Genomic DNA, 16,046 nt, shown 5'->3' with positions numbered 1-16,046 from the left:
AGAGCGATATGCAGAGGGACAGAAATGCGGTCTAACTGCAGAGCAAGCCAGCACAGTTCGCATAGTGATTGCACAATCCATGGTGAGGCTCAGCCGGCTGGTGCCTCACCGCTCGTCTCTACTTAGTATCTGAACGGGAAATGTGAAAATTCAGCGATTTCCAAAAAAAATAATCCAAACATGGGGAAGTTAAATGGAAAAGAATGTTAAAGTACAAATCACTAAATACATATAACTGTTTAATTTATTTTATCATTTGATATTTCCATGAATACAGGCGAGGAACAGCCTCACCTGCCTCCCCTGACTGCACGTCACTGATCATTTCACTCCTGTTTCACTGGCCGCTCTCAGTTCATCCAACTCAAATCTTTCAATTCACAGTCCTCACTGTCCCTTCTGGTGTACCTCGGGGCTCTGTCCTGGGTCTTCACCTCTTCATTATCGACCTTCTGTCCCTTGGGAAAATCTTATGTAAGTCTGGTACGCAATTTTCACTGCTTCGCCGATAACACCCAGCTCTACCTCTCCAGCAAACCCACCTTCCTCTCTCTCGCATTGCCTCTTAGAAATTAAATCTTGGTTTAGTCAAACTCAACAGCGATAAAACAGAACTCCTCCTTGTCCATACCAAATTCACCCTACACAAAGCCAGCCGTTTCTCCCTCACTATTAATAGCTCCACTGTGTCCCCCTCCCTTCAGATCAAGAGCCTGGGTATCATCTTGGATAACTCCACTATCTTTCCACTCCCACATCAATAACGTAACCCGGTGCATATTTTCACTTATGTAATATCAGTCCTCTCTGTCCCTCTCTCCCCTCTCACACCACTGCTATCCATGTCCACAGTCTCATCACCGCTATATCAATTATTGCAATACACTTATTTTATGTGTCCATCCCAAATTCCTCCATAAACTACAACTGGTGCAGAATTCTTCACCCCAGATCATCACTACAACTCCCTCCTTTCATCGCATCACCCCATCGCCCGACAGCTTCATTTGCTCTCTGTCAAAATATGCATACATATACTGCTACATTTAAAGCCACCCGTAATTTGGACTCCCAAGCTGTCTGACTTGCTTCAAATTTCTCTTCCCTCTCGTTCCCTGGGGTCCTCTACTCCTGTGTACCCTCTTCCCATCTCAGCACAATGGGGTGCAGAGCTTGCAGACGCTCTGCCCCCAAAGTCTAGAACGCACTCCCACCAAACATCTGAAATATTGGATTGGATTGGATTGGATATGCCTTTATTAGTCTCACAGTGCAGAAATTTACATTGATTGATTGATTCTCTTTCCACCTTTAAATCCCCTCTCAAAACCCACCAAATTAAAATCACATTATCAGTTTAAATTAATCTCCTCTTTTATTAATGATAATTTAATCTGTGATTTTATTGCTTGGTTTTTGACTGTAAAGTGTCCTTGAGTTTTTTGGAAAAGTGCTTATAAATAAAAAGCATTTTGGATTTCAAGGGTGAAATGATGTCTATAATTTGCTCTTTCTTTCTGCAAATGTTCGCTTTTTAGCCATTTTAGCAAAACAACTTCCGTGCTGTGTCTGAATCTAACAATGTTTGCTCTTGCCTTTTCTAAGATAAGCAGTAGGATTCTCTGTGGGCTGAGGTTGGATTAGATTTGCAGAAGGCATATTTTCATTGTCGTTAATCTCGTTGCAAAGCAAAAGCAGTGAAAAATATTTCGTTTTATGCAACTGGTGGATGTTTCGTTGTAGGGGAAGCAGAAAAATGGGAAGGGCTTTAATGCATAGAGATTTTTTTCAGAATGCGAATTTGCCCATATAGGTCTCATTGTAGAGAAGTTTCACTGTACACAATGGAGGGCATGTTGTATTGGCCTTGATGAAGAAAGAAAAGAAAAGAAAAGAAAAGAAAAGAAAAGAAAAGAAAAGAAAAGAAAAGAAAAGAAAAGAAAAGAAAAGAAAAGAAAAGAAAAGAAAAGAAAAGAAAAAGAAAAAGAATGTTAACCATTATGAAATGTTATGTTTCTTGCTAGGTATGAGAGCACGTCGACCGACGAGTCCAGTGGAGAGGAGAAGGAAAAAATGGATGTCAAAGGTGAAGCGGGCAGCTCAGAGGCAGAGGAGGAAAAACTCAAGGAGCCTACTTTCACAGAAAAGCCTGAGGAGCGACCAGATGCGCATGGGGAGGATTCTGAGATTGTGCATGCTGAAGAAGGCGCGGTAGCTGCACAGAAAGAGAACAGCAAAAATCTGCTGGATCCAGATGGTAGCCAGGACCTTCTGGCGCGAGAGGATGAAGGGTGAGATATATTGAGCTGTTATGTTATTTTATGGTGCACTTGAAATATTTCTGCATTCTTTCAACCCAATAAACTCTTGGTTATTCATTCAAAAAAGATATTATACAGTACGCCTTGCCCAATTACTACTGTTACCAATGAACGTTTGATCTTTCTCCTGGCTATGACGTGTCAAGTCTTCTTTCTTTTCCTTTCGGCTTTTCCCTTGACGGGGTCGCCATAGCAAATCAGTGTCCTCCATCTTTAGAGGTTTGATCCGCAGGTTTGTTTTGGCCAAGCTTTTACGTCGGATGCCCTTCCTGACACAACCCTCTGTATTTAAACGGGCTTGGGACCGGGACAAGAAGACGTATGGCCCAAAAAGGTTTTCAGTGAATGCCTTCTGCTTCTATGGGCCTCTGACACTTACAGCTATATAAAACTACAATCATTATATGCCTGTATATGATATACAATACAAATTCCTCACACCAGAGAGGTACAGATTTTAACAAATAAAAAAATATATAAAACCAAGCAACCATACTGTTACGAGTCGCCTACTGATAGCATTTATTGGACGTCTGAGGCCCATCTGATGGCTTTGGCAGCTGCATATGGCACTTGGTATATTAAGTCAACAATGGACATGATGCACGAAGTGACAAGCTCTCAACAAAGACCGGCTGGATAGTAGATCCCAAAAATTCAGACAAATGGCAACACTAAAATATTTATTTCAAGAATACGTCTGTGTAAGCTCTCAGTCGTACAGGAGTGGTCCATCGATGAGAAGGTTTCTTCAGCCGTCATCTGTACAAAAGTGAAGGTTTCGGACGTTTCGCCTCCTATCCAAGAGGCTTCGTCAGCGAACTAAAGTCTGACTGGTCGTATCGACCCTATTTATATATCCCTAATGTCCAGACCTGGTGGCGCCGGACACAGCTATGATAGGTCCCTGCTCTCAGGTTGGGGGGGTAGAGGACCCCTCCCTGTGGCCCCACTGATTGTTCCTGATTGTAGGAACAATCCCCTCCCTGTGGCCCCACTGATTGTTCCTGATTGTAGGAACAATCCCCTCCCTGTGGCCCCACTGATTGTTCCTGATTGTAGGAACAATCAGTGGGGCCACAGGGAGGGGTCCTCTGCCCCCCCAACCTGAGAGCAGGGACCTATCATAGCTGTGTCCGGCGCCACCAGGTCTGGACATTAGGGATATATAAATAGGGCCGATACGACCAGTCAGACTTTAGTTCGCTGAAGAAGCCTCTTGGATAGGAGGCGAAACGTCCGAAACCATCACTTTTGTACAGATGACGGCTGAAGAAACCTTCTCATCGATATTTCAAGAATAGTGAAAGACCAATGAGCCTAAATGGCTGGCATCAAATAGCCAGGAAAAACAAATGAGAAGAAATGACATACACACAAATATAAAACGAGTCTACAATAGCTTGACAAAAACAAAATCTATTGAGACAAATAGCAAATATAAGTGAGACCATGAGGTTGAGAAAATGGGATTTCGGCATGAACAAAATCAATAATCTGATAAAAATATAGGAAGTCCTTCATTACATTGAAGCTTCATTGCATGATAGGCAAAGGTGCACCGTTGAAACGTCATACCCAACACTCCAGCTGGTGCTGAAATTAAAACAGAGAAGAGCAAAACATCAGAATATTATGCACCTTTGTAACTTGTCAACAGCTTAGAAAGAAAGGGAAAGACAGACAGACTATCATCATCGATTCAATGTTGCAATTGTTCAATTGTCTTGACGAATACAGTGATACCTTTGCTTACGAACTTAATTGGTTCCCAGAAAGTGCATGAAGGCGAAGTGTGTATTTCCAACATTAACTTCCCATAGGAAACCATTAAAATGAGAATAATCCTTTCCCAGGTCCCCATAAAACATAATTTTCAACTAAATAAGCCTTGAAACTACACACAATATACCTTAATTTATTTATAATAAATGTGCTATGGTATTGTAATTAAAGAAATAAACTGTACTGCATAATAAAGTCGTTTTATTTACCTTTGTGATGGTTGTTGATGGCTTGATGGAATGGATAGCTTTTTGCATAAAGTGTCTCAAGGAGCTCTGGATTGTACATCTTAGAAGTTGTGGTATTGCAACAGATGCAGGCAGACACACTAGAAAGTTCATTAATAGCTGGTTGCCTTACTTGCATGTTCTCTTCAAATTGTACAGATGGCTTGTGTGGGTTATTTGTGGAGCCTGATTGATAAGATATTTTAACCTTGCAGTCTACACTCTGCCTTTGAACTATCAATAAAGATGAAACAAGTCAAAATTTCTCTTTTTTTATCCATTTTCTCACCATTTACCTTGTTTTTCACCTTTGTTTTTTTTATTTCAAGCTCTGTCGTCTCCCTTTCGTGTGTGTGTGTGTTTCTGTTACCCCTCCCCCCGCTCACTGCTGCGTGTGTCTCCTCCCTCCTCTACCATGGATCTTGACCAATCACGCGCGGTTAAGTGATTCTCCATGTTGACGTTTGTGGAAATGTCATTTTCCTATTGCAAAAGTTGTTTCCAATTAAGTGACTATTGGCACAAAAAACAGGGTAGGCGTCCACACAAACTGGGGAAGGGGTTAAATTGTGAATCGGGTGGTGGTCTCCACCTAAAGCCGAAGACTGCGGGCGGGGAATAGAGAAAAAAAGCCGGCTGCCATTTTAGGAGATCTAAGAACCGCCTTGTTCGCGAACGACACATCACTCAATATGGCGCTCCGTGTGTCTCCCGAAAAATAATTTGTATGCCAAGATTATATTCTCGCGAATTTAACGTTCGTAAGGAGAAACGTTTGATCAACCATTTTCAAATAAAAAAGAACACAGTGAAAATTGTTTCACATGTGTCTCCTCACTGCAGTTTACATACTGTATGCCTTTAGTGTCACTCTCCCGATCATATACCTGTACTGTATGGAATGAATTGGATTGGATTGGTTTAGCCTTCATTAGTCACATAGTGGAGGATTTTGTCATTTCACAGCAGTTAAGTTATGGATGGAAGAGGAAAGGAAGAAGTAGAAAAACAAAATACAGGACCTGCTAGAAAGGCAGCTACTTTTGCGTTGCCATCTTGAAGTCAAAGAACCAACCCAAAAAAATTATATGACAACACAAAGACACAGTAATTCAATTTTAAGCACTTTCCGCACCCTCTTTGTTGTATGAAGCAGTTCTAGATGAAAGAGTAAAGGATTAAAGTATCTGTTTCAACAGTGGCTCGGGGACATCATGGGGAAATGTCCACATCAGCTACAAGCTAAATGTTGAAAGTAAACATGAAGCTTTGGCATCCATTGACCAAAGAGATTGTCTCACATCTCCTGTCCCGCATAAATCCGCTTAAATTCCAAGCCACGACAGTTCCACATACGCATCGGCGCCCCGCGCTGATGCTCCTTTCTTCTCATCGCGTGCTCCTCAAGCCATATATCCATCCAGCTGCAGACTGTCTAACACAGGGGTGTCCAAAGTCGGTCCTCGAGGGCCGCTGTCCTGCCTGTTTTGCAGCTCACCCAGGATCAACGCACCTGATTCAAATGACCAGCTCATCAGCCAGCTGTAAAGCAGCATTAAAATGGTCCTGATGATTTGAATCAGGTGCATTGCTCCTGGGAGAGCTGGAAAACAGGCAGGACGGCGGCCCTCGAGGACCGACTTTGGACACCCCTGGTCTAACATCACCGACATTTCCACTGAACAAAGCGGGTGTCACATTCTGGTTGGTGACCAACGGGTGGCAATGTCGGCCCCGCCTGCACCTGTTGTTGGTCATTCTAATCAGTGGCAGCTAAAAGGACTCCTGGCACGACGATTTGTTGTCGGGTCATTGTCTGTGTTTGCTTCACCCTGTCAGATTTTGTTGATGCTGACTTTATTTAATACAATTTGTCAATTATACCCTGCTGCTCCCTCCTGCCACCCTCACCAACTTTCAAACCGTGACAGCGGGGCTGTGAAAATGCTGCCCGTGACAGGTGCAAAGAAACACAATCGGTCCGGAGCTGTCCAGAAGTGACAGTCAAATAGCACTGACATTCCTCCCTATTAAAAACGATGCTGGCATATTCGTGCTGCCAAAAAGGTGCAACCGTTTAGCACAGTCTTCTCCTTGATGAATGCCAAAATTGCTGAAAAACCTCACGACGCTGACAACTCGAGCACCATCTTGGACTTCCTATGTGCGTGTTTCTCCTGCTTTTATATTTTATTTCTCTTTGTTTCAGAGCTAATTGGTCTTCTTTCTACAATGCATCTTTGAGATGCATTATATAGATTGTCCTCCTTTTCCAGACATTTTATGATATTCAAGTTTAACTCTTGAATGTTTATCATGAAACTGGTTCCTGGTGCTTCATTTCAGGGAAAAGGTTCGCAACAGTTTTATAGATGCCTGCCTCTATGTTAAGGATCGCATGGAGGAGGTTACATCTCCAGATAAAGAAATGGTAAGGATCTGAAATAAGTGAAAAGACATTGAAGTTCATAATTTATTTGAATTGCCAATACAAGTGGCTCTCTTTCAAATGATAGCCAATGTTTTCTGCCCAAATATTTCGAAGTTGATTTCAGAATCAGAATCAGAATACCTTTATTCGTCCCGCAATGGGGAAATTTGCAGTCCACAGCAGCAATTGAAGAGGGAAGTTAGAAAACAAGATTTGCTTTTTTTCAAACGAAGCTTATTTTCCTCTTCAACCCAGACAACTACATGGAATGGAAATGAATGTCATGACTCAAAAAACAAAGCTTCAGGCTCAAAAGGAATAATGTGGAGTAATGCACATCACTCCACATTATTCGTGATACACTCAGCAGGTTAATAACCAGCTGCTCACTGTCTCCGGAAAATTATATTAAGTCTGTACTATTTATAGCTCATATACTGCAGCTAACACTGCCTTTAAATGTACTTATTTTCTCACATTTCTCTCCAGCGTCAAGTTTTGGTAGTGCTGTACCAGGAATGGTTCAAAGTTTCCAGTCAGAAAACTTCGCAGGCCGATACTGTCCGATTATACCTGCGCCAAGTGGGAATGACCACACCGACACTCCTGCCATATGTTGTAAACCTGACCGATGGCAACGGGAATATGGCTCTTCACTACAGTGTCTCACATTCAAACTTCTCCGTCGTCAAACTGCTGCTTGATACTGGTGAGCTGCAAGTCATAACATAAATATATTTAGCCAAAGACATATTAGGCTACTGTTTGAACCCCTCACCCTTACCAAGTCTCACTATATCGGTTGTTTTTTCTTCTTCATCTGTTTCTGTTTAGGACTTTGTGAAACGGACAACGTGAACAAAGCAGGCTACACGCCAGTGATGTTGGCTGCGTTGACAGCCGCTGAAAGTCCTGACGATTTGGAGGTTGCGCAACAACTGCTGAAACTCGGTGATGTTAACGCGCGCTCCAGACAGGTGAGGAATTTCATGTACCAAAGCAAGGTGAAGAATTGATTTGTGACGAATCAAGTTATTGAAGGTCTTTTCACATTCAACATTTTGAACTATTTCCATTTGTGACAGAAAAAAAAATATTTCTATTCTAAATATGTATTGATCAAGAATGTAATCTCTCTCTCTCTCTCTCTCTCTCTCTCTCTCTCTCTCTCTCTCTCTCTCTCTCTCTCTCTCTCTCTCTTTCTGTCTCACTCTGTCTCTCTCTGTCTCTCTCTCTGTTTTTATCTCTCTTTTTCTGTCTCTCTCTCTCTCTCTCTCTCTCTCTTTGTTTCTATCTCTCTCTCTCCCTCTTGCTCTCTTTCTCTCTTCTCTCTCTCTCTCTCTCTGTCTCTCTCTCTCTCTCTCTCTCTCTCTCTCTCTCTCTCTCACAAAAACATCATTTACTTCAAAACAAAATGTGTATTTTGTTCGAAGAAATAAGCTACTCTGGAAGAATAGCTTCTTCTGTCTTTCAGTATTTCTGCCAGGATATCAAATACTATTTAACACACGGAGAAAAGATTATAAAATATTTGATGCATGTGGATTTCATTCCTATCCAATCGCATTATTGTTCAACATCAGTGTGTTTTCGTGTATGTCTGTGTGTGTGTGTGTGTGTGTGTGTGTGTGTGTGTGTGTGTGTGTGTGTGTGTGTGTGCGTGTGTGTGTGTGTGTGCGTGTGCGTGTGTGCGTGTGTGTATCTGTTCATGTGAGCAACACCTGGGGAATTTTGTTCATGTTGGAGTAATTTGTCCTTCATCTCTCTGTCTCTCTCTATCTGTCCATCCATCCACCCATCTAAACATTCATCCATATATCTGTGTTCCACATATGATTGCATGCTCTCCCCCCTGTTTTTCTCAACATTAAAAAAAAACTTGTATGCCCGTGTAAACATGCGTTCTTTGTCGAGAATAGTAAAAGTGTCCATGTGATTGGCGGGCAGTCGAGGTCAGAATGTCCATCAGTTTTCTTCCTGTTCGGATTAACATATGAGGTTGTCCCAGAGTGTGGGTGCATAGCTGGGAACACCACAGATATATCACAGAGCCTATGTAAAAAAATAGCCATTAATGTTCATTAAGATTCAGATTTTTACAGGATTGATGAGCTAGTTCTCTCCTCTGCTGGGTTCGGTTCTATGGATTATCTTGTTTTCTGTCCACTATTACAGAAGATCATATTGAGAGCTTGACGACTTCCAGAAATTAACAGAAACAAACATTCAGATCACTTTTACTGATCTGTCACTTTCATTTTCTATCACCTTTGTGAGTCTCCACTCTGCGCCATCACTTTGTTCTTCCATCCTCTTTCTTTTTTTTTTTTTCTCTCCTCGACGTTTAATTAAAATTTCACTCTTCGTCTAGATGGGTCAGACAGCGCTGATGCTTGCCGTGAGCCATGGCCGTCTTGCCATGGTGAGACTGCTGCTGAGTTGTGGTGCAGATGTAAATGCTCAGGATTATGAGGGCTCCACGGCCTTGATGTGTGCCAGCGAGCACGGCCACACTCACATTGCCGGCCTGCTGCTGGAGACAGGTCACTGTGACACCAGCCTCACAGATAAGGTACTATACCATGATGTTATATCAGTACAGGAAATACAAGAGGATTAGCTGTCAGATAGTAAAAGTAGATAGTATATCGCGTTTTTAGGTACGCAAACATCTTGAAAATGGCCAGTGATGTAAGCAAACCAAAAATGTTTAATCCTCGTTGTATATTATGTTTAGGAGTTAGCACTTTATATACTGTTCTGTGACATTCATTCTATCACAACTACACACAAGTGTCATATACACAATAGAGAATATGAAAGAACATTTTATAAAATTCACTAAAATTCACCAGACCATCTGAGACATGCGACTCACCATGCGACTTCCCAGGTAGCTCTGCATCAGCTACCGGGGGGACGTTGGTGCCATACCGTGTGCCGTTGCATCAGAATCAGAATCAGAAAACCTTTATTCGTCACACAATGGGGAAATTTGCATCACTTCCGGCATAATTTAATATTCATAATGCATGACTCCATTACATATTTTTTTATTTAGTTTAAAATATTAGTTGCCAGTGGATCACTTAAACTCAAAATGGCCCCATCACCCTGGGAAACCGCCGTCTATCAGCAAAGAAATTGCAATCATTAAATGTAATGAACTACCAGGTATAGTGGTATAAAAATAGTGTTTCGCCTTTAGAGAACGCTGACAATCTAATCTACAAATTAATTTGATATTTATAAATGCCAAAGATTATCATGGTGCTTCGAATAACGAGGGCTAATAGGAGACCCTCACTTAGCACAATACCGCCACCATCAGGATCATAACGTCCAATGCAGGTACTTCAAAAATCACCCAGCTCTTTCATCCTTGTTCATGTTTCCTCCAGAATGGACTTACCGCGAAGGAGGTGGCGGAAGGATCTTCCCACCCAGATGTTGTTGACCTCATCAAAGCCTCCGACCAAACAAAATCTGATCAAAAGTGATGTCTCCTCCAAACCTGCTCCTGATGATACACATAAATGACCCTCCACACCGCTCTGTGCATTGGTGCTTTTTACCACTGCAGAAGCTCACAAACAAATGTCAGAGACAGCAAAGGTTGCTCAGATTTGCTTCCACGTCGCAGTCAACACGTGGCAGGGATTCTCATAGATATGCTGCATTAACTTCCCAGTATCGTCACCTTGATTAAATTAGGTCACGTGACAGCGAAAATGACTTTTACATCCCTGTAAATAAAATGAGAATTTGCTGCTGAGGGTGATGTAGATGGAAAGAGACAAACTGCTGCCTCTTTATAATCATCTGCAAGCGTAATAATAAGCACAGAATCTACCTTTTTCATTACACAAATAGTTCAGTATTTAGGATATTTACCCTGAAAATTCAGTAGATATATAGATATATACACACACACATATATATATATATTCTCTCCATTGACAGATTTTTCAAAGGCAGAGGGTAAGCCATTATTAAAAGCATATATGTCGCAATATTTCAGCAGAACCTAAGTGTATACAAACACAAATTATGTATTTTCTACTACATTTCGATTTTTATTTTTAGATACCAGACCTTCAGCTGACGTATGACTACAAATCGAGAAAAAGTAATAATATCATTTCCCGTCACCCAGCTGATATTTTACATGGATTCAGTGTCTTATTTTATAAGAATGATGACATGTGTTTTGCGGTCATGTGTGTGTATGGGTGTGGGGGGTGGGTTGCATGCGCGTGTGAATTTTTCAAGAAACACCGATGCTTCAGTCTTCGATATAAGTATTTGTATAATTGAAGAATGGAACCAAATAAAATACATGTGATAATTAATATATATCTCTAACTTCAAAAGTACAAAGACATTTACTTGCTTTTTCTTTCTCAAAGAAGATTGTATTTTGCAGAAATTACTGCATGCCACGCAGGTTTGTTTTGTTTGGCTGTTTACAGCCCAAAAAATATATATCAAACCTCATCCCCTGTAGAAAAATGAATCCTTATTTCTGTTGAGCTTCTTGTGTTTCGACTGAGTGCACAATGAATGTCTTAACTGGATAGTGCATTCCTACTTACCGATAAGAGTAATAATGATGTAGCAATTACAACTATCGGGACAAAGTCCCGCTATACCTGTATATCGCAGAGAAAAATCACTATAAATCTATATTAATGTCAATAATATGAAATTATCAATGAAAAGGTTTCTTCAGACATCATCTATACTTCTCTGAAGGTGTCGGATGTTTCGCTCCTCAACTGAAAAGCTTCGTCAGCGAACTAAAATTGTGCTGGTAGCTGTGGCCCTATATAAAGTATATATCCCTAATGCCCAACGGTGGTGGTGCCAGTCCTCTGTTTTTATAGCTCCCTGCTGTAAAGTTGAGGGAGCAGAGGACTATTCCCTGAAGCTAATCTGATTCCTTGTTTTTTCCTGACAGATTATGTTTTATGACTGGCACTGATAGCCCCATTCACCCTGCTATCACCACAACTGCTGTACTAAGCCCACATGGTAACAATCTAAGAAGTCTGCTCTAAGCACGATGCAAATTGAACCTCATATCATAATAATAATAATAATAATAATAATAATAATAATAATAATAATAATAATAATAATAATAATAATTATTATAATATTTTCCTTTCGGAATAATAATAATAATAATACTACTACTACTACTAATAATAATAATAATAATAATAATAATAATATGTTTAGTGAAGGGTTTTGCTGTTTTACAAAAATAGATTTTTTTCTGGTACAATTTCTATATATATATATATATATATATATATATATATATATATATATATATATATATATATATATATATCATAAATTTGTGTTGAGAGAAGAATTTGAATCAGATTCTTCTTTGCCATTGGTCCATTTGAATATATTGAAACCAGCATGACCTTCATGCTACAATACGCTTTTGTTTCCAAAGGAACATGGGGTTAACTATGTGTTTTAAATTGTTCTTGTAATGCCAGCCAAACACATGTATAACTATATAACCTCAACTGTGAAACAATATATTTAACAAATAAAAAAAACAGATTTATTTGAAATGCTATATATTTTTTACCATATACACATAGTATTATACAGTATATCTAATATCTACATATGTATGCATGGACAGATTATGTCAGTGAGTGCATTTTGACTTTGAGCAGTAGAAAAATGATTTTTGGAGTGATAGGTGGTGTCGTGTTGGTGACTCTTCAATGTGTCCTTCCACGTTATCAATGACACATAACATCTATTGACATAAAAAAAACATTGAACATCCCATACTATTAACAATTCTGAATATAACACCATCAAACATGAGAAGCTATATCTCTGTCTTATCGCAATGATCTTACCTGTAGGAAAACTGAGAATATCACAATAAATAAATAAAGACTTTAAAAAACACGTCCTTTTTTGTCTTCTTTCAAGTATTGGTTTTGATCCCTGACAATAATATATTTCTCCCACCTCTCTGGCCCTTTATTGATTGTTCTTAGTTTTATACAGTTATGTACGAAGAAGGCCATCTGCTGGTAGTTCGTTGTCATTTAACAAAAACACGTATGTATTTGTAATTTACGGAGCCCCTCAGGGGACATCGAAGAAAAAAAAAAAAAAAACTTTGCGAGATCTCGCAAAACTTTGCGTTCCCTCGCAAAACTTTGCGTTCCCTCGCAATACTTTGCGTTCCCTCGCAATACTTTTGCAAGATCTCGCATTCTTTGCGAGATCTTGCAAAGAATGCGAGATCTCGCAATCTTTTTTTAAAAAATACGCGTACATGTACTTCCGGTTCATCGTCAGTGTAACCGAAAACAACAAACATGGAGCCTTTTCACCCTTTCGTTCCTTTAATCCAGTTTTACTTTAAAATTGGATTGAAATACAAAGATATAAAATCCGTTCTTGAGATTAAACACGGCTTACTAATAAGTGAAAGACATTTGAAGCGAGTGGTGAACAAAAGTGGACTATTTCGCCGAAAAACGTTCGATGACTTGGGCGTCTTGGTTGACTTTATTCACAACCAGTTGCAGAATTCCGGACAACTACACGGTTACAGGTGGATGTACAGTAAGTGCAGAGAACATGGGCTTCTCGTCAGGAAAGAGGATGTTCGTCTGGTCCTGAAAGAGTTGGATCCGAGAGGAGTGTCTTTAAGGCAAGCAAGACGTCTGAGACGACGAAACTACTTCTCGAAAGGGCCGAATTTTATTTGGCATATGGATTCATGACAAATTGAAACCGTTTGGAATTTGCATCAATGGGGCTATTGATGGCTTTTCAAGGAAAATAATGTGGCTCAATGCCTACACAACAAGTAGTGACCCGAAGTTAATTGGAGGTTACTACATTGAAGTTGTGCACCGTTTGGGAGGTTGTCCTCGAATCGTTCGAGCTGATTTGGGGACTGAAAATGGTCATGTTAAAGGCTTCCAGCGTTTCCTGGTGCCCATACCGCCAGGCAGCACCCTTGACAGTTACTTGGATGGAGCCAGCACCGCCAATCAAAGAATTGAATATTGGTGGGGGTTTCTTCGCAGCCAATGCATGGAATTCTGGTTATCACTCTTCAAAGACCTCAGAGACAATGGCTTCTTTGATGGTGGATTTCTGGACAAAAGCATCCTGCAATTTTGTTGCATGGGACTTATTCAGGTGAGTTCATATATTCTGTAGCTCCATTTATGAAATATGTATTTTTGTATTTGAGAGGGTGTTGATGGGACACAAAAGAAGGTAAATAATCGGATAGTGGAAAGAAGATAGTGGTCTGTGTGTGTGTGGGGACATAGGGTGAAGGTGAAATGATCAAGGAAAAGATGAAGGAAAAGTGGGGATGGGCAGAGTAGTAAACATGAGTGACGAGTTTAAGGTAGAAAGGAGGGAGCAGGGAGAGAAAAGCAGTCTAATTCTATAATTTCTTGCTCATAAGAGCTGCTATGACTGTGCAACTCTTCCTAAATCTGTCTGTATATCACACCAAATCCAGCAGGCATTTAAACAACTTCTTCCCTCAAGCAATTAACTCTCTAAAAAGTAACCCCAATAGAACTGTATAGTGCCTCCATTTTTTGATGAGACTAGTGCAGCTACAGGAGACAATTTCCTTGTGTGTACTACATACTTGGCAAAAAAAGATGATTCTGATTCTGATATTATTCTCAACAGGATGAGTTGGATGATACTGCCCGTGTTTGGAACAGCCATCTCATCAGGCCCTCAAAGAACATAAATGTCCCCAGTGGTCGGCCCAACGTGATGTATTCTTTACCTGAACTTTATGGCACAAGGGACTTCCTCTCCACAGTTGACAATGAACAAGTTCAACTATGCAAAAGCCAGTGTGTCTTCCGTTTAACTATGCCTTGTGATCCGGATGTATTTGTATTGTGTGCTTCCTTAATGGCCCAGTCTGGTCTGATGCCACCAAAAGAGCCGTATCAGGCTGTGAACTTGTACTTGCACCTCAGAGAGGCCCTTACTGCAATTCTAAATTAGAAGCATGATGTTTTCAGGGGTCAGAGACATTAACCTTTGGTGAAAGCATTTTTGTTTCCGTATACCAGTCATACTGGAATTATATTACATTAAAATTTAAACATGAATTACTCAAAGCAATAACCATATATTTTTTGGTGTGTGTTTGGGTGAAACCATTTTATGGCTCCTCAACTGGTTCGAAGTAACATTTAATGAAGGCTGAATCCGACGACCATTGCCATTTCTTCAACCCTTTGTTCATCATTTCTTTTATCACTTCACTTTAAATGGATTATTGGGATACATTTGAGGACGAATAATATATAACAATCACAATTTAAATAATTTTTTGTCTGCTGTTTTTGTTACTGTATAAGGAAAGCATATTTGATCAATATGAAATGTTCATTTGTCAAATCATTCTGGGTGTCAATAAATATACTGTCTTGGTTGCTGATTTTAACCACAAATACTTAACCAATGTGGATCTGAATAGTATTCCTGCACCCCAGTACACAATCACTTGCCTGTAAATGATAACATAATTGTCACTCTTCAATTTCGTCAGCAGGTGGTGTCTTGTGTTTAAAAAAAAACATGAATTATTTGGAACAAATTTTATTAACATTGACAAATTGGTATGAACAGCAATCACAAACATATAAATGGAATACAATATCAAGTACAAAAAGAATTGCTTTTGTTTGAACAGTGCAAATATTTGCAACATTACATGACATATCAACTTCAAACCTTTAGGTCAAACTGAAAGTGGCACCATATCCGAAACCATTAGGAGAATAAGTGATATGGAAAATTGAATGAATGAATAATAACCATGAAATCAATTGTAGACACAAAAGGAAAATACAACTGTAGACTGCCCTACGCAAGGTTGACCATGACAGATGTTTTACATCTCAAAGTACAAATAATGAAATGCTCCTAAACTGATGTGTGTGCATGTGTGTGTAGACATAAGAGAGTCAATCAATCAATTGCGCACTTTCTCCCACCATGTTGGTGATAGATGAATGAGCTTCACTGCATTCATCCAAATGAGATGTTGGAGTATTTTCTTTTGTGCCAATGTAAAATCTTAACAGTTTCAATTTGTTTTTTTCATAGAGTCTGCCAATTGTTTCATCTAAAGCAATGTGGTTTCTTTTGAAATCACAGACCTCAAAAGTAAAGTCTTCAACAGGTCCTTTGGTTTAGCTTCCATCTGGGAAAAATAGCCCTTTTCCCAGCTCC

The 16,046-nt window shown here is 39.9% G+C and overlaps 1 protein-coding gene across 1 annotated transcript; it reads left to right on the top strand.

Annotated features, from left to right (window-relative positions):
* The first annotated feature begins 454 nt into the window (after positions 1-454).
* On the top strand, positions 455-12,026 carry kank4 (KN motif and ankyrin repeat domains 4). Its single transcript, XM_089000075.1, has 7 exons — positions 455-474; positions 2,025-2,291; positions 6,680-6,764; positions 7,254-7,473; positions 7,599-7,741; positions 9,136-9,336; positions 10,166-12,026. Coding segments are annotated over exons 1-7 (1,017 nt in total). The 5' UTR covers positions 455-472; the 3' UTR covers positions 10,265-12,026.
* The last annotated feature ends 4,020 nt before the right edge of the window (positions 12,027-16,046 follow it).

Source organism: Hippocampus bargibanti, linkage group LG07 (assembly GCF_051943395.1).
Source record: "Hippocampus bargibanti isolate YZ-2025 linkage group LG07, ASM5194339v1, whole genome shotgun sequence".
Classification (NCBI taxonomy): Eukaryota; Metazoa; Chordata; class Actinopteri; order Syngnathiformes; family Syngnathidae; genus Hippocampus; species Hippocampus bargibanti.
The sequence above is the reverse complement of the archived record's forward strand: the minus strand, read 5'-3'. Positions and strand labels throughout refer to the sequence as shown.